Below are 25,064 nucleotides of genomic sequence, written 5' to 3' on the forward strand. Positions count from 1 at the left end.
GAATAAATCATACATTCACCCCCCAGTAAAGAGATCTGGGTTAAATCCATTGTTCTTTTACTCACCATGCCACCAGAGTTTAAACCCAGCCATATGCAAATCAGTCTTGACCCTGTGTCTCATGGGAACAGTCCAGACCGAACTGCCAAGCCAGGTCCTCCCAGGACCGGAAACAAGCATCCTGGGACCGGTTTCTGGGTATTACCCTTCATCAAACAAAGAGATTCTATCAATGTGTAGTGGATAAAAAATTTTATATATATTTTGGTTTTGTGGGTAGTGGGATAATTGACTCTCTCTTAAGGTGGTAAAGATGAGAGCACAATGTGCTTGTTAAAATACCCCTCACACACTAAAAAAATCCAATAGTGTCATGCTTCATCATTGGGGTCTTCCCGTCCCTCCCTTGTCACATTACCAGTGCTCCCGCGTAGTTCGTCAGGTCGTAGCACGCCCCGCCCCGTAGAGGGACGGGAAGACCCCAATGATGAAGCATGACACTATTGGATTTTTTTAGTGTGTGAGGGGTATTTTAACAAGCACATTGTGCTCTCATCTTTACCACCTTAAGAGAGAGTCAATTATCCCACTATCCACAAAACCAAAATATATATAACATTTTTTATCCACTACACATTGATAGAATCTCTTTGTTTGTGCATATCTGATCGGAGGGTGATTCTGTCAACACCTCTACACTTCCTCTCTTGTTTTGGTATTACCCTTCATCAGCCAGGCTAGCTTGAATCCAGTGGCACAGTGAGCAAGGGACCCACGTCTTGGCATACCCATCCCACTTAGGGTGCATTCTGTCCCTCAATTGTTCTTTTTGCATTTGATAATTGCTCCAGGCTGCAATCCAGCCTATTATATTTTTGCTCAACATCCCACATCAGACAAGAACTAGCATTATGCAAATCATTCTTGGTTCTTCTCCAGTAGGAACAGTACAACCCGAACTTCCAGGCCAGGTCCGCTGTGAATGGGAAAACTAGCATCCCCGGCCAGTTTCAACCTATGTGGGCCTCATCAAAAGTACTCTGGCACAACGAAAAAGGGACCCATGTATAGACATATTCATCACAGGGGGTCACACTGAGAAAAACAAAATAGCGATGGGTAGATTGCTTGAATTATTCTCAGCCACTGGTAATTACTCTGGACTGCAGTCTCGCCATCGCTTTTTTGCCTAGAATGTCACCTCAGACAGGAACCAAACATGCAAACCAGCCACTCTGGGGTTGCTTGTGTTCACATTCAGAGGCGGCCTAGTCTGGTAATTCATGTTGGACAATTTATATTGGGGCAGACCAAGGCTGATTTGCATATGGAAGGTCACTGTCTAGAGTGGCATAGTGGATAAAAAATTATGGACGGGAATGTGATCTGCCAGTGTCTGAGATTAATCCAAACATTCCTTCCATCACTTTGTTGTTTGTTGCAGTAGTTAACCTATTTCTTGGCATCTGGAGACAGACTCAAGCTGTTGCAGAGTATGTAGAAAATTGCCATGACTGTTTGGGCTTGTAGAGTCTGTAATTATGTTATCTGTTACTCCGGCACTGCTTATAAAAGGAAATCTGGTAAATACCAACTTAGCTTTGTAAAGTGTTATGAATAAATGTACTCACCTTCTGTATCGCTGTGCTTACTCTTATTATTGATATACTGCCATATAGGATGTATAGGATAGGGTAGGACTTAAAAGAACACAATGGGTGTTGTGTAACTTACCTCTAGGAATCTGCAAATCACTAAATAGACTAGGAAAGTAGTGGGGTAACATTCAAATAAATGACTTACTCATACATTATCATAAATTACAAAACATTGATGAGGGGTGATACCCCGAAACCGGTCCTTGGATGCTTGTGTTCCAGTCCAGGGAAAACCTGGTCTGGCAGTTCGGGCTGGACTGTTCCCATGGGGAACAGAGTCAAGACTGATTTGCATATGGCTGGGTTTAAACTGGAATGGCATGGGGATAAAAAAAAAACTATGGATTCAGGCCCAGATCTCTGTACTGGGGTGAATGTTTGACATAGTTGAATATTCGGTCTATCGCATGTTATTTTTGCATATGTACACGGATCATCAGCCATCTCTGAAGCTTTTGGCAACAATTTAAAAAACTGCTTTCCATCACCAGCCAGCCCTTTCACAAAACCATTAAATACAGAAGTATCATAGACACTGGCCTATCCATCTATCCAACCCTACCGCAATTTATCATTAAACGCATACTTCAGTCTAGCCAAAAAGATTCAGGGTGGCAGCAGACGGGACAGGTTGAGCTTGAAAGTGAGAAAGAGGTATCGGTAGATAAAAAGACCAAGGGAAAAGCCGAGAGCCAGGTTGTGAGAAGACACAGTACAACAAATACAGGGATGCAGATGGTTTTAGAATACAGCAGATTACCCAGAGAACTGAGATATGAGTGCCACAGAGTCCAATATTCTGAAGTGAGCAGCCTATGGTATCATGCAATTAGCTGGAGTTACAAGAGGTATCACCCACTTTCTGGTCATTCACAGTGACAGGCACTAAATTTAATCAATGTTTCTTCTTTGTGTATTACTATTTACTATTTATTTATTTTTCGGTATTGACCTCCACCAAGATCTGCGATCAACATCTTGAAAGACATACTAAAATCCATGATAAATACATCCCACCTTATGAAACCTCCATCATACAAAGTTTCAAAAGTAGACTTGTAAAACCATTCATAAAAAACTGGTAAACCATTTAAAGATTTTATACACTTTAAAACAGGTAAATTGATTTGGCGTTTTTTTTAAACAATACCATTCTATCCTGATGTGTGTCCAAATTATAGCTCTTTATCAGCAGTAATAAGAATTTGGCTCTCTCTTCATTTAGTGCCGGACATAAGTGTAAGACATGAAACATATCTGAAATTCCTACATGGCATACATTGCACACATTCCATTTTTGGGGGTTCTTAGGCCATTTCACCAGTATATTATTTAAAAGAACTCTTCCAAAACGTATAGAGATAATAAGATGTCTAAAGCTATGTGGAATTTGAAAGCATAAATATGTCCGGACTAATCCTAATGAAATATTAGTAAGTATAGTGCTATATGATTTCAGAGAATCACATTAATCCTTCTCCAACTTAAAGCTGAGACGCAAAGATTGAAATCTTAAAAAGAGTCAGAGGTGCCTGGGCGGCCTTCCCTTTAAAAGATGTAGATTACACTCAAAATATTCCAAAGCTTGAGACAAATTTCCCTCCAAAATTGTGTAGGCTGCAGTATTATACAAAATCTCTGGTCTAATCAGAGATCTCAGAGAAGTACTTGGGGCATGGTGTATTTTATATCCTTATCGAATAATATTCTCTAAGGATTGCACAAATGTACCCACTAATCTAAGTTCTAGCCTTAATAACTGGACCGGAAGGACTGAACTTTGTGCGCACATTTACTCTCGATTTTCCCCTTCACACTTGTTTAAGAATGCCAAAGATTCAATAGGAGTGTGGGGAGGGTGGGGTCTAATGCGTAGGATAATGTAGGAGGAATTATTATTTTATAGATTCATATTAAATGATCAAAATGTCTTCTACCCATAGAATAGTAAAAGATCTGCAGAGAATTTGCGTGAGCAAGTGCTTCGTTACATTAATTAGCTGTATGCACCTCATCCTTCAGATTTTTACAAAAGGTTTTGCCAAAATACGTATGTCTATTTACTCTCTCTCATTTTTCATATCCTAGATACCAGGTGTATTTTTTGGGCTTTTCTCTCCCCCCTAAAAACGAGAATTTTAGTTTGTGCTAAATTCACTTTTAAAAAGTAATTTTGTCTCCTGGGCGCGCAATGTCGTGCCGGTATGGGAGCGTATCCGATCTGACATGACTACGTGGTCCCGCATGCCCCTGAACATCTATGGCCGCTCGGCCATTTTTAAAATGGTGGCCCTTCCGCACCTTTTATATCAGCTACAAAATCATCCGTACCCTATACCACCGCGGTGGTTCAGACTGGTGAATTCGGCACTTAGTACCTTCCTCTGGGCGGGGGGGGCGGCGCGAGTGGCGCTCCGCACATGCTTTTTGTCCACATATTGCGGTGGACTAGCAACTTCAGATGTTCTGTCCTACTACCAGGCTTCTCACCTCTTGGTGCTAAATGAATGGTGGTATGGGGAGCGGAGTGACCCTACCTACGCCCTAGAGCGCTTCCTGATGGATCCCGACACGATGCATACGATACTGTATTCAGCGGTTAAAAGGAGGGGGCTCCCTGCAGCCACACAAACCGTATTCCGCATATGGCGCGGCGCGCTCCGTAGAATGGGGTGGTGGAACAGATTGACGAGGGAGACCCCGTTGTGGCAGAACGGGCAGTTGCCAGAGTTGCTGTCCCTGCAGGGTTTCCGGGGCTGGGATGCAATCGGCATCTCAGCCGTGGGTCATGTGGTCCGGGGAACGACTCTTAAGTCGTTCCAGGAACTACGCAAGGAATACGACATGCCTCAGACCCAATTTTTTAAATATCTGCAGTTTCGTCACGCTATTGCCCCTACTCTGCGAGGTCTGGACTCGTTGCCCGAGTTCAGCCCCCTGGAGGCGAAGGTCTTCATGGGAGAATTGGAGTCCAAAAAAATCTCGTCTATATATCAAACGTTAGTTACACATTGCTCGACCTCCCTGGACTCTCTGCGGACCAAGTGGGAATGTGATCTGGGAGCATTTGAGGAGGAAGACTGGAGGGAGGCACTTGAGGCTCCCAAAGGAGCGGCCATTGCAGTCCGGCTACGATTTATACAGTTTAAGTACTTGCACAGGGCATACTACACTAGGGAACGGCTATGGAAGGCGGGCTTGATTGCGTCTCCCGTCTGCTTGAGGTGTGGTAAAGAGACAGGTACGTTCCTGCATACTGTCTGGGCGTGTGATGGTCTGCGGAAGTTTTGGACGGGCGTGTGGAACTGTTTGTCAGAGGTACTGGGCTGGGACCTTCCTCGCACACCACAATTAGGCCTTCTTCATGTCCTGGAACAGGTGGGAGGAAATGTTTATAAACGCCACTTACTGTTGTTGGGTCTTGTGGTGGCCAAGAGGGATGTGGCCCGTGCCTAGAAGGATCCCACAGCTCCGCTATTGGGTGTGTGGAAGAAGGGGCTGGACCATTCTATGGGCCTGGAACGCCCGATATTTGAGGCCAGGGGTTGCCCCAGGAAACATTATAAAATTTGGAAGAGGTGGGCTGAGTACAGGGGGCTCTGGCTGGAGCCGCCAGCAAGTGATGAACCGGGGGAAAGACATCTGGACATTGAACCCCTGTGAGGAGGGTTCCACACTTCATCTATGTTATTATATTCTCTATATGGACTGATTGGACGCTGTGCAGGGGGTGGGGTGGGGGGACTTCGGATGGGAGACTAGGGGGGTGCTGGAGGATGGGCTTTAGGGTTGGTGTTTGTGTTTAAATGGCTGTTTGAATTGTCTCACAATGTGATTTTTGCCTTCATGCTCGCAGCCTCCCCGGACTCGGGACGCTGTATGTTTTATGTAACTCTTCAACAGCACAATAAAATCTTGTTCTGAAAAAAAAAAAAAAAAGTAATTTTGTGCAAGTAATGCAGACATTTCATACTTGTCTGAAGACCAGTGGGATTCTGCTCAACTAAAACTGTGCAAAAGAGTGAGCAAGCTTTAAGGACCTATTTTTTCATGATACATTTTATTGGATATTAGCACTAAATCAAGGCTCAAACGGCCCACAAACATACATTAGAGATTGTAATAAAACCTCTGTGAACAACTGCAACACAGAAACGTGCAGTGTCAGTCCCAAACATCCCACCCATGTGCCACTTGCCACCAGGATAGCCCTTAATCAGATTCAAACTTGGACATACACCTCTGTCTCTCATGCCATAGCGCCATTGTTCCGTATTTCAGCTTCCAGCAGTGAGACAAGAGAGCGAACTGGAGCTAGAACTATACCCTGGATGTAATCAGCCCATCGGGCCACATTTTGGGGTGTTTTAAGGGCAGCCGCTGGCCTGATACACTGCTACCCTGAGGCTTGTACTATGGTCCATCCCCTTCTTCCAAGCCCTGACGTATGGAGGAGTGTCCGATTACCACGTTCTAGCTTTGTCTCTTTTCGCCAAAATGAGCCCCAAAAACAATAACTGCCTTTTATACCGATTCCCTCCATGCTGTGGAGAAGGATTAACTTGGGGTCAAGAGGAACCACCCAGGAGAGGACCTCCCCAAGGCAGGATGCCACCCCCACCAAAAACAGGTCAATGCCACACAGCTTCACACTGTGTGCAGGAAGGTACCCTCATCTGCCCCACAGCTGAGGCACACAGGGGAGTCAATCATACCCCTGTGCCAGAAGCGATGCCTCATGTAGTTAGCTCTGTGTTGGTATTTATGTTGTATCAAGCTGGTATTGCCACCATACGGGGAGCCCCCTGTTCCTCCATCCAGTCATCTTCTAAATTGTCAATGTCCGCCTCCTATGCCACCCTTAGTGCAGGTAGTACTGTGGAGCTGTTTGTAATCAGGGACCTATATATATTGGTGATTCTGTTTTCACCCAAGTCTCCCACTAGGAGCTTGCCCTCTAATGGGCTTAACTCTGGCAGCTTCTGAAGGTCTGGGAGATAAGGGGATATGGCGTGACAAAACTGCAGGTATTGATAGAATTGGCTATGGTGCACCTGATAGTCACTTTGCATCTCCTGGAATGATTTTAACAGAGTACCCCGCATAACATCTAGCGTGGATATTCCAATGCTTAACCCACATTTGTGGAAGTCACTAAATAGAGCTTCCTGTTGTAGGATAGTGCCCTGCCACAGAGGTGTCCAATGTGTCAAGCTCCCCCACCACCTGATCCATCAGAGAGAGCGTATCCATGTGTCTGACTACTTGGGCTGCCGGGGGAAGGAACCCAACCCTCTTCCCATTATATAGGTAGTCGAGCAGGGAGGCATCGCTCATTGCTCTGTCACATATGGTAGGTCCTTCCGAGGGCCATACCACCAGTCATTGATAATCAATAGATGGGAGGCAGAACATGCAGCAGCAATGCTGCCACAGTATGTGGACTGGAAGCATGCCCGAAGGACAATACGTGCCACTGCCCTCCCCAAGGAACCCACCCAGGACTGCATTGACATGTCTTCACCATGACAGAGGGATAGTGTTGGGGTAATTCTGAAGCTGGTATAGCAATTGTGGGTAGGGAGAACCTTTTGAAAATTGCTGATCTACCAAACAAGGTCAATGGGAACAAGGACCAGACCTTCACTTCCTCTTTGACGCACAATAGCACAGAGGCTAGATTATGGGTTCCCGACAATGACAGGTCTGGAGAAACAAATACTCCAAAATATTTGAACCCCAGATTGTTTTTTTTATTTTTTATTTTTTGTCTTCAGTCAGTTGCGGATCAAGTTCAGCATTCCACAGTTGCATCGAAGTGGGAGAGACAAGGGGGATTGTTCTTGCATTGCATTGTACAGGCGTGAGATCAACTTCTTCGGGGAGGCCCTTGCCAGAATGTCTTGGAGAGCCCGAAGCTGCGGAGGTTCTTCCGGAAAACGGTCACCAAAGGCCCTGGAAGAGGACTTCAGTTTATGGTACATGAACCTGTCTGCAAAGGACGGGGATGGTCCATCCTCCGTCAATTGCATATCGTGGAACATGCCATTAGGATAGAGGTCAGCGAATGTGTGTAATGTCGTTCCTGCAATGGAGATATCTCCTCTACTTTCCTCTAGGCAAGGCATCATTGGGTTCTGCCCAAGAGGTATTGCCGACACATATAAAAGAGAGAGGCCTGCACGCCTTCGCAACTCCTGCCATGTCCAGTGCAGCATATCCGCAGTGTCCACGTCAAGTGATGGTCTCCGGGCTTTGTGATAGAGGGCTACACTGAGTGGAAGCGGGGCCACCAAGTCCATCTCCACCGCCACATGCGGTTGATTGGGAGTGGGGCAAGCCCAAAAGTGTGCAAACTGGGCCTGCGCGCACAAGGCATACAGGTGCATATCAGGCGCACCCATGCCACCCTGTCGTAACGGCAGCGTCAGGAGCGCCCAAGACAGCTTAGCTTGCCCGCCCGCCCATACCAATGTTAGCAGATGGGAGCGCAAACAGGTGAAAAAATGCTTCATCAAGGGGATCGGAATGTTAACAATGAGATACAGGAACTTTGGCAAAACCACCATCTTCACAAGGGCTATTCTGCCCGCAAGGGATAGCGGCAGTCTTGTCCATATGGCAACCTTCCCCTCAAGCCAAGCAACCGCCCTGCCAAAATTGAGGGTCCAGATGTCTTGGAGATTGCGGCTTATCCACACTCCCAGGTATTTGACTTTATAGGCCTCCCACCTCAGAGGGAATTCGGATTGCACCTCTGGGGTGTTGTCAGTTAGTGGAAAAACGACCGATTTGGTCCAATTTATTGAAATGCCTGACAACCCAGCGAACTTTACAAATTCGCGGAGCAGCAGGTTCAAGTTTTCAGCTGGTTTCGAGACATACAGGGTCACGTCGTCAGCATACAATGAAATCCATAGGCTGCGGGTGCTAAAACGTATACCTCGCGCAGTATGGTGTTGCCGAATTCTGGCCGCCAACGGTTCCATCGCAATGGCAAACAAGAGCGGGGACAGGGGGCAGCCCTGTCTCGTGCCCCGGGAAACAGAGAAAGGTTCGGATACGAGGCCATTAACTCTCACCCTCGCCTTAGGCGCCGTGTAGAGTGGGCGAATCAGTGCTATAAACATTGGGCTAAACCCCATGCGTTCCAGTATTCGGAAAAGATAGGGCCATTCAAGAGAGTCAAAGCCCTTTGTAGCATCTAAAAAGACCGCTGCGGCCTGCTCATCTGGATTAAGATAGTGTAGTACTGAGACAACAGTTTGTAAATTGTGTGACGTTGCACGGCCCGGTATGAACCCCGATTGATCGTGGAGGCCACCAATGGGAGCAAAGGCAACAGGCGGTCTGCAATGATTTTCGCATATATTTTCACATCAACATTTATGAGAGACAAGGGTCTGTATGAATCCAGAGATTTGGAGTCTTTGTCCGGATTTAAAAGCGTGACAATAAGGGCCTCTCTCATGGACTCTGTCAGTTTCCCCTCCACCAGAGTCTCGGTAAAAACAGCATGCAACCTAGGCACCAGTACCTCTACATAAGTTTTGTAGAAGGCCGTGGTGAGTCCATCGGGGCCTGGGGCTTTATTCAAGGGCAGACCTTTAATAACCTTAGCAATGTCTTGGGCAGTTACCGGAAGATCCATATATTTGCGATGAGCATCGTTAAACCAGACTAGGGCAATGGAATCTAGATAGGTTTCAAGCAATTCCCGAGTCGGCGCATATGTGGATTCATATAGTTTGGAGTAGAAAGTGGCGAAAGTCGACAAAATCTCCTCCTGGCCTATTATCACGGCACCCTCGGGGTTGATGATGGTATGCACGTGGGTGGGCGCTGCCGTAGTAGAAATAAGCCTGTCCAGCGTCTTGCCAGGTCTATCCCCTTCACCAGCGCCTCTGCCTGCTTGCCTAAGAACTTAAGCTCGCGCTGTGCTTCTTCGGTGTAGTCCAACAGTTTAGCTTTAATCTGTGTCGCAAGCTCAGGGGTGGGGTTATCACAAAATAATTTCTCTAGATCTTTGAGGTCTTTTTCCAAAGCACTGAGTGTACCCCTAATAGCCTTAAGGACCCCAGCTTGACGTGCTATGCATTGCCCCCTAATTACCGCCTTGAATACATCCCACAATGTAGATTCTGTAGATACAGACCCAACATTATCGAAGTAATTAACGATATCCGCCCTTATCTCTTCAGTAAAGGCAGCATCCAGGAAAGCATGTGGTGGCAGGCGCCAGGAAAAGGCACGAGTGGGTACACCCGGGATCTGCAGTTCCAACAGACAAGGGGCGTGGTCTGACAGAGAGCGGGCCAGGTCCTCTACATTAACCGTCCAGGCAGCGACATCCAAAGTTACCAGCCAAAAGTCCAGTCTAGACCAAGCCCCATGATGACTAGAAATGCATGTGCCTTCCCTAACCCCGGGGTGCCGTACCCTCCAAATGTCTATCAGCGAGCCCTCCTTAAGGATGTCATTCAGGGCCGTGCTCGCATGTTGATGTAGAGGTCTAGGGTCACCTTTACGGTCTAGGGAATCATTGAGCACCACATTAAAGTCTCCGCCCCAAATAACCGCCGGACAGTGCATCAATGTGATTTGGGCCCACACTTTCCTAAAAAACTCTGGGTCATCTACATTGGGGCCGTAGATAGCCGCCAATACTACTTTCTTACCCATTAGAGTCCCATGCGCCAACATGTATCGTCCCTCTGCGTCACAGGATATCGAGTGTTCCCTCCAGTCAAGTCCCTTCCTAACCAGGATTGCCACACCACGTGCATAATTTCAGAAGTATACGTGGCCCCACCTGGCATGTCTGAGTCTTGGTGACGGCAAGGTGTTCAGATGAGTCTCCTGCAAAAAGCATATGTCAATGTTGTGCCTTTGCAGATAACCATGCAACAGTCTTGCCTTTCTACTGTCCTGCATCCGGCCTCGGATGTTCCACGTTAGCACCCTAGTCACCCCCAGTCGCCCAATGCTGAGTCACGGTGTACACGAACCAACCCAACCATATCATGTCCATGTATAGCGGCAGTATAGTATTCCTCGAAGCATCGACCTACAGCCAAACAACCCAATTCCCCATTCCTCCCACCTCCCACACCAACTCCCCAATCAGGTTGTGATGAAGTCCTCCCCAAACCGCACAAGTCGCAAAAACAACTAAACAAGTAAACAGTGGGAGACACCCCTCGGGGCAAGGCATCTCGAGCTTACAACCCAGTTTGCACAGGGTGACTGCGTTAATTTAAGTAAGACCTAAGGCACACAATTACAGAAAGTATTGAAGACCACAGCTGTGTCCAAGGACAGCCACACAGCATGACCACAATGTAAAAGGAGATACAAGCGTGTACAATATTTGTAACCGCCACGGCACTCTGCCAGGCGGAGCGAGGCTCACATTGAAATCGTATAGCTAATCGACAGGGAAGGCCCCCTCCTCAAGACACACAGCAGCAAGAAGCTGCTAGTAATTAGTCATTGTCACTTAATCTCGCCTCCGTGTCCTCAGCAGGCGCATTTTTCTTCCTTTATTTAGGGCCACAGACATGTTTTGCGAATTTAAGGGCAGATTGGGCATCTGTAAAATAATTAGCAGTTCCCTTGTGAACAACCCGTAGTTTTGCAGGGTAGAGAAGGGAATACGGAAGACCAGCCTCCCTTAGCAGGCGCTTCGCCGGCACAAATTCTTTCCTAGCTGCCTGTACCAGTGGCGTGAAGTCCGGGTAGAAGGAAAGATTATTACCTTTATGTGTTATTTTACCTTTCTCTCTCGCCAGTCTGAGTATAAGATCTCTGTCCTGGTAGTTCAGCAGCTTCACGAGGATGGGTCTCGGTGTTCCTCCAACCGGCGGTGTCTTTCCCAGCGCCCTATGTGCACGCTCCAGCGTGAACACAGGGGACAGGTTAGGGTCGAATAGTTCATGAAGCAGGTCAGTTATGAACACCTCCATTTTCCCGATTGCTGTAGTTTCCGGAATCCCTGTGACTCGAACGTTGCATCTTCTAGAACGTGCTTCCAGGTTATCAGCTTTGGCACGCAAAACCTCAATCTGCTTCTCCATGTTGGTGAATCGTACATTCGTGTCATGTTGGAACTCGCAGCATTCCGTATTGCGATTTTCTAAGCAGTCCAGCCTGGTCTCGTGCGTGCAGACCTGCGCTCTCACCGATTCCAGCTGAGCGGTCATTGAGTCCAGCTTCGTATCTATGCTCCGCAAGCTGGAACGCACCTCCAACATCAGTGTTTTGACATCAATGTCCTGCTCGTCACCATGCGCCCCAGACTCCGCAGCCTCCGAGTCTTGAGATGGCAGCTTATTTTGGCGCTTTTGTTCGAATGTGAGGCGCAGCTGTCGGGGGTCTCCTTTGCTCATCTTCCCGGCCTGGACGGCGTGTGAGCTTAGCGACTCCAGCCGTTGACGTGCCAAATCCTGGAGCTATGGGCAGAACGGGCTTTAGGCTCGCTAATTATATGGCTCACAGTTCGCAGCCCAACAGCACAATTTTTGCAGTGAGGCGGGTGCATGCAACTCCGGACTTAACCCCGATATCAGCCGATTCTTTAGCTCCGCCAACAGCGCCACAGCACTTAAAGGGGAACAGAAGGTGCAGTGTAACAGACTTATCGGTGCGCACAGGGTCCCGCACCCAGCCTGCCAAACAATATCCTGCGGCCGGTTGTTTCTTCCCGCCGTCAGCAGGTGTCCGCCATCTTGATTACAGGCAATCAGAGCCGGCGCAGATGTGCAGCGGCGGCTCACAGTTTCCACTTCGGGATGTGTGGGACGTTTCAATCTCACTTGCATATATGGGCGCACCGCCCTGGGCTGTGCTTAAATTACAACATTGGGTTCTTTATTGGGGTTTTAATCGGTCCATACACCCCAGACCTATCTGAGAACTCTCCTTAAATATGGCTGTTTATGATGTAGTCACTAATAATTGAACAGTCATTCAAGTCAGTGGCTATTATATAATCACTGGACTGTACTTGGTGGTTTTTCTGTCCATCTTTTTCATATATAATTTTTAATGTTATAACTCTGAGCCTGTCATCTACTCTAACTACCCTGCCCGACATTCGATCTCTCGCTAAGGCTGAAACTACTTGAGGCTATGCGGCCACCGTCCCAGTGTCTCTGCCGGGCTTCCGCGCACGTGATCGCGGCTTAACCACGCCCATCACGGAAGCGCTTGCAATCTATTTTACTCGCGCCTTCACCCAGCCCAGTACTAACGGGGCGGTGCAGGCAGTAGGTTACAATCTGAATTCCTCGGCAACAAACTGTGAGTAGAGAAGCCCCTTTTTCCCTGCGGGCGTGTCTTTTCAACAAGCGCCAAAGCGAGCGCACACAGGACACGATTTTGATGCACATTATCCATTCTTGCCCGCATTAACAGCCTCTTTTAAAATACCATTCTTTTACAGAATACGTTTTTCACGAGGGTAACCTCCCCTGTCCCATGAAGTCCTTGAACACTCCACTGAGAGTGAGCCTTGGTTATATATTCTTTGTCTGTCTTATGTCTGTGTTGTGTTTGTTTTATTCTGTGTTGTACAGTTTTCATTGACAATGCATGCACTATCCAATTGGATATAGCCTCGCACTAACTAGTCAGTATGCGAGCTAGTAACACGCGGTGATGATTTTATGTACTGCGTGAGAGTTGTGAATAGAAAAAATCACAATACTCCCTCTGTGTGCAAGTTGTGGGTAATTTTCACCGTCCCACATTGTGCACCAACACTTCCCTCCTCTAGAAGTATGCTGGAGTAGAGCCCAACACCGGTAACGCTAGACGTATGATGCTACCACTGAATTCACCATGTAACTGGGTGTGACAGCATGCTGACACAACGTTGAAGCACTGCACTACGTTACAGGCTTGTAAATATGCTCAATATTGTGACAAATGTCCGTATTTTCTTTTACAGGTGTTTTGATTTTTTTAGCTCACCCAGTGTGGAGCGAGCTAATACCACGGGCACATTTTCGCCATCCAGTGGTCCCATGTGGTAGGATTGGGTGCGTCTTTTAGGGGACGCAGACCGTCCACCAACTTGGTTTTGAGGTCCTGACGAAAACCTGGTTCACCATAACCGCTAAGGTTGAAACATGTAGACCCAACACATAGACCCTATCATTTACAGAGATACACGGGCTCATCACTGCCCCTATTTTATCTCGCCACGATTTTAACATTGTCCAGTTGCTTGCCAATAAAAAATCTTTATTTTACAAGTTCAAACCAGGACAATTTTTAACACACTGATTTTTTTCATTTTTTCACGCACCACCACTCACAACCTGCTCCACTGCAATCAGGTGTTGAAGCACACCCTGATGACGCTAGGTCATTAGGGTGGACCCCGATGATGAAGCATGTCATCACTAGGTGATGAGTGAGGGGTTTTTAATAAAAAGAGTTTTCCTCCACCTTGTGAAAACCGTCCACCCATACAGCGACTTGTGAATTCTCACTGGTGGTACTCCTCCATTTTGTTTTTTCTACTATTGTATCCAGGGGTACAGGAGTACTCCCTGTTCACTCTGGTGAACATAACCCTTGCTCTCTCCATTGTTTTTGTATGCACCGCCCTGGGGCCACTTCAGATAGCGGGGCGGGTTACCGGCTAACAGCGCGACAACGCACCTCTCAGTGCTGGAGCCCAAACCACGGACCCACAACTCAGCCCAATCCAAGATGGCGGCTCATGCAAATCGTTCAGCTTTGATGTTATAAAATACTTCCACCAGGCAATATGCACCTCCGAAGGTTACTGGTATCAGTCAGCATAACCGCAACTCCAACTCCGCTCACCCGGCTCGAATCTGCCGGTCTCGCCAAGTCGAGGCGGGCCTTCACCAGTGCGGCCCTCTTGTCCCCGGGCTCCAGTCAGCCCAGGCGTCCAGGAAGGATATCGCTCCCCTCAGCTTTCGCCGTCATCACGTCCCGGCGCCAGCAGTCGGAGCCCGCGACTCCCAGCCCGCACACGTTTCAGGCTTCAAAAGGCATCTGCCGGTACCCCTCCTCCACCGCAACCGCGTCATGCTAGTAAAACAGGTGTGCTCTACGGTCTAGCAGGATTATTGCAGGATTTGTATCGCAGTCGGCCGTGCTCGCTTATTCAGCAGCCATCTCGCTGCTCGGTCAACCACGCCCCCCCTGAACCCCAGATTGTTAGCGTCAACCCCGACATCCACTCCAAGTCGCCAGCACCCCCGCCAATGGGGAACACAGTGGATTTTGCAGCATTCATGTACAACCCAGAGGTCTCGCCAAAGATCTGCATAATCCGCAAGATGCGGGGTCCGTGAGGAAGAATACGTTGTCATCTATATATAGGGCTAGTCTATTGGACAGCACTGCAGTCCATTCAAAGCCCCGCACCTGGGCATCTACCCTTACAGCCAAAGGCTCCACGGCCAGTGCGAACAATAGTGGGGACAATGGGCACCCCTGTCGTGTACTCCTGCAGATCGGGAAGATGTTTGAGACTGCACCCGTTACTATGACAGTGGCGGTTAGGACCTGTTTTGGGGGGGATGATGTTTCTCTTTATGCAAATAGGAAGGGAGATCTGAGGGGTACAGAGAAAATAATCGAGGTGCCAACATGCAGCCCTGCTTCAAATTATTTGGTGTGGGGATAGAATTAGAAATACTCCCCTCAACAGCATTTTACCCAGGTTAGAAGAATGCAAGGACACCAACAGGCACAATTATAACCACTTGGTAAACCTAGGGCAGATCATTTCTGCCATGAAGTCAGTCTGTCCCCAGAATCAAATGCAGTTGAAAAGTCAATAATAGCTGTATAGAAATAAGATGTATTTGTTACCACATACGTATCTAATAGAACTTGTAAATCTGCTATCTTGTCATTAATTACTTCAGCACCCATCTACGAAATGCCACATACCCAGTCTGATGTGCTCTACTATTATCTAGGGGGTCGAACAGGAAGAGTGATGGCGTGAATGAAGGACAGTGGTGCAGGGGGGGGGCTTGGTTAGGTAATCAGGGAACCTTACAAGGAAGGTCACAGGAAGCATTTACAAACTGTGGGTGAGCATGCCTCCCCTGAGACCTAGACGCCCTACAGATGTCTGATTCGGCAGTGTGAGACCCTGGCAGGCTCTTATGTTACTCAATTTGATTTCAGGATCTTTGGGCCATTGCTATACTATCTTCAAGTTTACAATCTATGGAACAAATGTAAATTCAGCGCATCTTCAGCTTTAGAGATTGAAGAGGGCAGTAACCACAGGGTTTTAATGTTAATAGAAGAATAACTGTAGAGTACCTCTAGAATGTGAGCAAGAGAAAGCGATAATAATGCAGTGTGGCTCCTGGTACGTGTCTTTTCTTCTCTGTGTATAGAATTATAACACACACATCTCCAGTGTGATTAGGTGGTGACTAAACATCTGAGGGAAAAAAAACTAACAAAGTAACGAAAGTTATAACTGACCTCCATTTACCGTCATTTTTACAAGAATGTATGCAAATCATTTAATCATGCTTTAAAAAAAACATATTTTCGAAAATGTGGTTGTGTCAAATACTGATAACTTGGTCTATAGCCTTTCGTAAATCTACACACCAGCTTCGTGTTGTGAAGTAAAAGTAAAGGTCTTACATTTTTCAATCCTGCAAACACAGGGCTGTATTATTTTTTCTTTACAGTTATTTGTCATCTTTCGATTTTCGGACCTTTGATTCGGAAGGAGTCATTTTCTATGGCGACATGGGTGGGGATAAAAACTGGTTTGTTTTAGCACTTCGAGACAAGCACTTGGAGGTGCAGATGATAAATGAGAACGGACAAATGCTGCTGTCCAAGTTTGGGCCGAGCATCAGTGATGGGAAGTGGAGAAAGGTAAGTCAAGTGTTTTGTTGGCTACCTTTACACAATTATTTCAAATTCAGGGCACGTGTATAAAAATGCAACAAGCAAAATGTTAGTGATGCATTTCTGCAACATCCCTTTCATAATTTCAAGTGACTACAGAAAAAACACAGGCACTAACAAAGCAAATAGGTCTGATTACAATGTGCCAATCGGTGGCGTAACGCAAAATGATGGGGCCCCCTGCAGAATATGATGAGGGGCCACTGAGTCTCCCATATCTCACATATTTTTATTGGCCTTGGGCTGAAAGGAGGCTCCTGAAGAATTGCCCCCACCCGCGCCGCGCTGCAGGGGCCGGAATTACATCCAGTGCTTAATTTGAGCCAGTAGTTTCCCGTGCTTGGCACCAGTACCTAATTGTCAGCACCGACAGTTATGGCAGTCTGCTACATGATGGCGCTGTCCGCCTAATTTAGGGATAATCCCCATTGGCTCTCTCGGTGGCCTTAAAAAAGTTGCATAAAGGGATTACTTCCTGTATCAAATATGTTTAGGAGTCAAACACTTCTTGTAAGGTGGAATGATACACAAAATAAAGAATAGCATGAGGTGATAGTTACACTGGGCAGAACCAAAACCCACAATATGCATATTTGAAAGACTAGATAACAATACCTCCTGCAGTCAGACCGATGTGCTGTCAACTAGACCTATAAATACGTTTTTGTAGTTTTCAATGAGAAACTCAGGAATCTCACCTCTAAAGATATTCTTTTTAACAATAAGTTTGACTGCAATTTTTAAGACCCCTGCAGGTAGCTTGATTTTGAGATGGGTGGAGATGACACTACTTTGATTTGTGGAGGAAGTGCTTTGTTGGAGAGTTTTCCTCTGGTGGGGAATCATCCGTTGATTAACTGTATTCACCACTCCGTTACCGCCCAATTCTAAGACCCTTCGTCTTCAGCTCTACCAACTCTACCAACTCTACCAATTGTCAAAACAAGGATACTTAGGTTTGCCTTTGAGAAGCTGAGGGGGCCTGGATAGCGTGAGGATTTTCCTATAGCATGAACAAAATCCTAGGCCACTCTACTTCATTAGCATGCCGCATTAGTTTCATACACCCTTATAACCGGGATGGAGGGAGGATTCTTATTGTAAATAATCTGCTGGAGGTACTGTACTCCATTTTTTACTACAAGTCTCATGCACAGGTTACCCAGACTACCTTGGGCCCATACCAAAGGTAGTTGGGACAATGACATGTTGTCATACAGAAAGTTTGGCTACTCGTATATCAACTTTTCTCTAACTCCATACATAACAGACACTGTACTTCTGGGCAGTTTGAAACTGGGTTTATTTTATCAATGCAGAGTATGAAACGTGGGTGTCAACTCCTTTTGGCGAAAATCGCCTTGGCCGTGACCCCGAACACCATATTTTCCTTCTATTTGTACTCGCTCTACAACACTAAAACCAGTGATGGACTATTCTAGGTTTCCACCTTTCAGCGCCATTTTGGAATATTCAACTACACCATTGAGCAATTAACATTTTTTCAAATAATTCTACATTCATGACCAGATACTTCTTAAAACAAAACCTTAAGCTCGTAAATGTCATTTTGGAGTGTTTTCTGCAACTCAGAGTCCCAACAGTAGGCACTGCCAAATTGTTACACCAAATGATACATTTCACAATTCAACTTAAGTCTTCTCTAATTGGATGACATTCCATAAACTCATTTTGACTTGTTAGAATACAATAATCATTTATCCCATACTTTCCATTTTTTACTCATTTATAATGTATTCAAACATTTCACCCTCATAGAGCCCAAGTGGGCTTACTCCATATGTGAAACACATTCAACACTTATCCTGACTCGTCTCCGGCCATCCTGTTAACTAATTACGATCTCTCATTTGAATAACGTCCTGCCTACTTTATTCTCCCAGGCTGTTTTCCTAAAAGTGTGAACAAAAAAACACTTTACAACCTTTTTTTTTTGTCCTCATTTGTCGTAAACAGTTAAAGATTGGAGATAAAAATTTGGCTTTTCAGCTTTTTTTCTGGCACACACCGTATGAGGAGTCTGATCTCTCCTTTACGGAGGGGATGTGTGACATCTCAAACCCTCTATTACCCTTTTTTCTTTTTTCTCCTTTACAGCAAGTATAACGGGTTTACTGCTCCAGGGCCACCAATCCATCTTGGACAATCCCTGTCAACCTGCGTTACTACTACTTAATCATGGGACAAAAAAATACAAATTTAAAAAGTATTATATTATTTAAAAGTTTTAGATAGCTGTTTGCACAGGTCACTTTATGCCAGCAATTTTAGAAACCGCTTCTGAGATAAAAAGTTAAATTGAAATTGAATTGTACCTGCCATACCCAACTCCTCGGTCTGCCGCAGGAAGTCCCGATTGTATGGAGGGAGTGTGGGGCTATTAAGAGAGCGGAGAGACGCCATCTTGGAAAAAGAGGGGTCGCGCTCTAGCTGTTCGCACTTCCCGGTAGAGCGGATTTAAGTCCATGCTCGGCCGGACGCGCAGCGTTTAGGAACAAGACACGAGTAGGTTCTGTTACCACCGGCTTCACGTACAGAACTGCCGCCTATTTGCTAATTTTCACAATCTATTGAATGGTATTATTTTAAAGTTTTAGATAGCTGCTTGCACAGGTCTGCACAGGTCACTTTATGCCAGCAATTTTAAAAACCTCTACTGAGATAAAAGTTACATTGAAATTGAATTGTACCTGCCAAACCCAACTCCTCGGTTCGCTGCGGGAAGTCCCGATTGTGCGGAGGGAGTGCGGGGCTATTCAGAGAGCGGAGATACGCCATCGTGGGAAGAGAGGGGTTGCGCTCTAGCTGTTCGCCACATCCGGGGAGAGCGGATTTAAATCCATGCTCGGCCGGACGCGCGCAGCGTGCGCGCCGCTGGTGCGCCCAAGGCGCGCCTAAGGCAAGCCCGTCTGCGCCCAGCGGAGACCAGTGGCCAGTACCCCTGCACAAATTTCACAGATTACCTACACCAGGGAGGAACTGTACAGGTATAATAAAGCAAATAGTGATGGGGAGAAACCTGAAGAGCATACCATCACTGCAGGCACACTAGGGAAGTGTGAAACTTATACACTTAGGCAAATAATAAACCCGAACACAGAAAGGAAAATCATTCCATTATCAGAGAGCAATATACATGGTTGGAACGTAGGGTTGATCAATAGCAGATCATTACCAAAGCATACAACAGAAATTCGAATTCTATTAGAGGAAACCAAATTAGATGCACTATTTATTACCGAAAGCTGGCTAAAGGAAGACTCCTTGCCTGATATAGTCATGGCCCTGCTGCCTGAGTATGAAATCCATAGACTAGACAGGATTGGAAAGTTGTGGGGGGGGGGGGGGGGGGGTGTGGGCTGGGGGGTGGAGTCGCTATCTTGATTAAAAAGGGTTATACGTGCATCACAGAGCCTTTGGCATTGGTAGGATGTGAATGTTTGTCCTTCTCAATCTCCCTTTCCCCAAACTTAACATTATCTGGCCTCTTAATATATCGTCCACCAGGCCAACACGGGGAATTCCTAGAAGAATTGCCCAAAGTTTTGACTAGTCTTTTACTTAAAAAAAGCCACATCATGGCTCTTGGAGGCCCGAATCTGCACCTAGAAAATAAGGAACTCACTAGCTCAAAACACCTCCTTTCAGACTTGAAAAGTCTACAATTGACCCAATTAGTAACATCAGCCACTCACAATAAAGGACATACTCTATATCTGGTAATCACAAATAACCCAGATCTGAAAGTAGCCTCACCAACACCAGTCCCCTGGTCAGATCACTTCTTTATCCCAATAGAATTAAGAAAGCCAGGAAGATAAATACGATGAAAGCTTAGCCCTAAAAAAGACAAAAAAAGATGCTGGGCAAAGATTAATCAGCGAGAATGGGAAAGAATACTAATAAACACATCCAGTAGATACAGGTGAACCAGGAACAGCGGAAGAAGGGTATTCAAGATGGGAAGCATGGATCGACAAATCACTGGACCTAGTAGCCCCTAAATTAATGACAAAACTCAATACCAGAACAAAAGCAGAGGGATGGTTCAACCCTAAGCTCCTTGAATTAAAAAAAGCAGTGCAAAAGGCGTGAAAGGGAATGGAGGAAAACCTATGATCCATCACTAAAAGCTGAGTATAAAAAGGCCATCAGGAACTATCACCAGAACATTAAACTCAGCCAAGCAAATTTCTTCGAGGAAAAAATAAATAACGCCCAGAATTCCTCAAAAGAATTATTCCAAGTAATTAAATTACTATCCAACACAAGCTCTACCTCTAGCCCCACTGAAACATCGGTAGAGAGATGTAATAAGTTGTCTACATACTTTCTTTCGAAAATAACGAACATATATATAATTTTAAGAACTTGGGAGACACAGTTTCAGAGGGGAATGAAGACATAGACAACACCACTGCAACAAGTATTGACACACTTCCACCTATGGAATTGAAGGAAGTTATAACACTGATGGAAAAGGTTAAGTCTGGTTCTCCGCTAGACCCAGCCCCACCAAAAAAACGTATGACCGTAACACCCATCATCACACCTAAGCTACTGAGAATACTGAATCTATCCCTAGAGTCAGGTGAAGTCCCAGGAATGTAGAAACATGCATTAATAAAACCCCTAATAAAGAAGGCTAGTGCAGACCCGGGACAGTTGGGAAATTTTCAACCAATATCCCAATTACCATATGCAGGTAAACTGCTAGAAAAACACGTGAACAGACATTTGTCCGATTTTCTGGAGAGCAATCAATGTCTGCATCCAACCCAGATGGGCTTCCGAGCACAGCATAGTACGGAATCTGCACTTCTGGTAGTGGTAGAGAAACTGAGACAAATATTAGACCAAGGGAAATCCGCGGTCCTCCTCCTATTGGATTTGAGTGCCGCGTTCGATACAGTGGACCATCATATACTAGGTAGAAGATTAGCCAATATTGGGATACTGGGTAATGCTCTTAAGTGGCTGCTATCATTCCTGAACAAAAGAACTTTCCAAGTTCAGGAAAATCTACCCTCTCAGAAACCATGAGCCTAGAGTGTGGTGTGCCACATGGCTCTGCACTGAGCCCCACCCTTTTTAATGTTTATATGGAACCCCTGTCAGAGATCGTTAGAGAGTTCAAAATTTCAATGACTTTGTACGCTGATGATACCCAATTAGTGATATCATTAGACCCAAAAATCAGCAGAGACGGGGAAAAGCTGTCTCCCTGCTTGATAAAAGTCAAAGAGTGGATGACAAAAAGCTGTTTAAAGCTAAATGGGGAAAATAAAGAGATATTGTACCTTGGGAATAAATTAATACCCAGCCCCATTTTAGCCTGGCCAGATAGCTTAGTTAAGATACCCACGCCAACAGATACAATCAAAAGCCTAGGCTTCTGGGTGGAACCCGATCTTTCCATGCGGACACAAGCTACAAAGTTAGCCGTAATCTGTTTTGGCCTACTAAGAAGTATTAGGAAAATCTTGGATAGAGTACCCACCACTTAAGGAAGACAGTGATCCATTCTCGTGTCACCTCCCTACTGGACTATGGAAACTCTCTATTCCTTGGTGCACCCAAAGCTGTCACATGAAAGCTGCAGACCGTGCAGAATGCAGCAGTTAGGCTGCTCTGCAACATCTCCACTCGGAAACTGGTAAAAAAAATTGAACAAATTTACACTGGCTCCCGATAGAGGCAAGAATAAAATTTAAAACGCTAATTATCGCATACAGAGCAAGTCATGATAAAGGACCAGAGAATATCAAGAAGCTTATCTCCCCATATATACCACACAGACAGCTACGGTCTAGTACAGCAGACCATCTAACACAAACAACGGTCAAAAGAGAAAGATGTGGGGGGGGGGGGGTAGAGTCTTTTCAGATCTAGTTCCCAAACTCGGGAACTCTATTCCATCAGAATGTAGAAAACTAGACAATGAACTGCGATTTCGGAAGCAAATCAAAACATGGCTGTTCAAGCAATATCTTTGAACCACCTACACGACTCTTGTAACTAATCATGCAGCGCTGGGAAGCCTTAGGGCAGCCATGCGCTTTACAAATACGCTATAATAATAATAATAATAATAATAATAATAATACATTCTAAAATGTTGTTTTTTTGCGGAGACAGAACCTTCTGTACTGTCATGTTTTTTCTGCCACGAAATTAGCTCTGAACCCTCTAACAGTTGGCCCCATCTGTCAGTTCCCTTTTCTTTAATTGGAGCCGCAAGAGAGTCTTGTAAACAAACTGGTGTTCCAGGCGATTTCCAGATTGGGGCATACCTGCTGTAATACAGGATTTGCAATATCCCCTCGGATGAAACCATACCTTACATGCTGCTTGCAGAATTTTTATTCTCCCATTTTTAAAGAATTTCGGGTCTCCAAATTGAAAAAGAAAAAAGTTGGATTGGACCGTAGGGCCGAAAGTAAGTGCTTGAAAAAGTGGTGAAAGGTCAGCGGTGTCTCTTAATAGTTGCCTGAACATTTTTAAATGGAATGCTCTCTGGTATTGAAGGAGATCTGGACTGGATACTCCGCCATTTTCCTTTTTTTCCCTGAACTTCCGCCAGGCTATTCTCGGTCTTTTCTTGCCCCATATAAAACTAGAGAATAGGCCTTGTACTTTAATGAACCAGTCCCTCGTAAACTCTAATGGAATAGAGTTAAATAAAAAGGTGTATTTAGGTACAATTGCCATTTTCAGGAGATTAGACTTGCCTAGAAAGGATAGAGGTAACGATTCCCACTGTTGTAATTGTTTCCTGACCTTAGAAGTAACTTTATCAAAATTAGTTTTTGCTAATGAATCAAGTTTCTGAACCTCATCGATCCCCAAATAGTTGATGCTATATCGGGCTTGGTCACACCTATAATTTGTGTAACATTGCATGATCTCTGTCTTGGCTGGATTAACAGCATATCCAGATATTTCCCTAAAACGTTCCAATGTTTCCCAAATGGCTACTATTGAGTCCTGTAAGTGTCCAGTAAATATCATCAGGTCATCTGCGTAGAGGCCAATTTTCTTAACCCACCCATTACAGGAAAATGGTATGATGTTCTTACATGCCCTTAGTTTAATGGCGAGTAGCTCTATATACAAATTAAACAGTAGAGGTAAAAGTAGGCACCCTTGCCTGGTGCCCCTACCTATTGTAACCTGAGTAGATAGAGTGCCATTTACTAAGACTCAAGCTAATAGATTTTTATAGAGAGTCTTAATTGCAGAAACTAAATTGTGAGCTAAGTTAAAACGCTGAATTACCTCTTGAAGGAAAGGCCAATTAACCCTATCAAATGCTTTAGCTGAGTCGCATGTCATCACCGTTAGGGGCTTGGCACTTTCCGTAGCTAAATCAATTGTGCCTAGCAGCTCGTGGGTTAAGTCATGCAAATGCTTGCCCTTTTTAAATAACCTCTTCTCATCATTATGAATCAGGAGGCCGACCATCCGGTCCAGCCTTTTAGTAATTATTTGAGTATATAATTTATAATCGCTGTTAAGAAGGGAGATCGGCCTATATGATTCAAATAACCTTGGGTCTTTATTAGGTTTTAACAAGATAATTATTGTAGCTTAACCACATGAGCGCTAGCGAAATTCCCCTCCTGTGCTCTTCTTTACAAAAACCCATTAATCATGACGAGCTGGGCTCGTCATGAGCGTAGCAGGAGGCTACCTCATGACGAGCCCAGCTCGTCATGAGCGTCGAAGGGGTTAATCCCAGGATGGGGGGAGTTCATGTTTTGAGATATACACAAAATTGAAAAGATCAAGCAAAATGGGAGCCAATTTTTTTTTCAGAAGGGAATATATCTTGTTTAGAAGAGCATCAGGTCCTGCAGCCTTGCCTTTCTTTAGGCTTTTTATTACGCTATAACTTTCTTCTATTGTGAAAGGGGCAGATAATTCATCTCTAAGTTCATCACTGAGGAGCGGAGATTGATATCTTGAAAAAAAGCTGCTATTCGATCCCTGTCTGGGTTTGTATCTTCTGTGTAGAGATCTTGAAAAAATAGGACAAAGGCCTGTTCTATCCCCCCATCTTCAGTGATTCTGTTCCCGGTAGTTTGACATTTTAGTTTACTTGCTTCCCATTTTTGCTTTACCTTAAACTCCAAATGGTCAGCTAGATTGTTTTTCGCTTTTGTTAGTTCTGTTTCAAGATCCAAGCCATTAGTTGGATTTGAACTACTCCCTATATTCTCCTGTATTACTTTGATTGTATCTTCTAATATTTTGATCCCCTTCTTAACCTTTTTATTGTGTGATGCATTTATTGCAGTATCTAAACGTATCGATCAATTCAAAATCCAGCGCCTTTCGGCGGTCTTTTCTTTCATCATAAAATGTAGTGAAACTGCCGAATGGTCGGATAGATGCTCTGGAATATGTACCACACTCTTAATATGGTCACTAATAGTGTCTGCTACCACGAAA

At 45.3% G+C, this 25,064-nt stretch overlaps 1 protein-coding gene across 1 annotated transcript in view; it reads left to right on the forward strand.

Moving 5' to 3' along the window:
- The window catches only part of LOC144791665 (growth arrest-specific protein 6-like), a 208,030-nt gene that overhangs the window by 52,354 nt on the left and 130,612 nt on the right, over positions 1-25,064 (forward strand). The window contains exon 3 of the mRNA XM_078666398.1: positions 16,364-16,556. Within this exon, the coding sequence (XP_078522524.1) occupies positions 16,364-16,556 (193 nt within the window). The remainder of the gene's footprint in view (positions 1-16,363; positions 16,557-25,064) is intronic.

Source organism: Lissotriton helveticus, chromosome 11, assembly GCF_964261635.1.
Source record: "Lissotriton helveticus chromosome 11, aLisHel1.1, whole genome shotgun sequence".
Classification (NCBI taxonomy): Eukaryota; Metazoa; Chordata; class Amphibia; order Caudata; family Salamandridae; genus Lissotriton; species Lissotriton helveticus.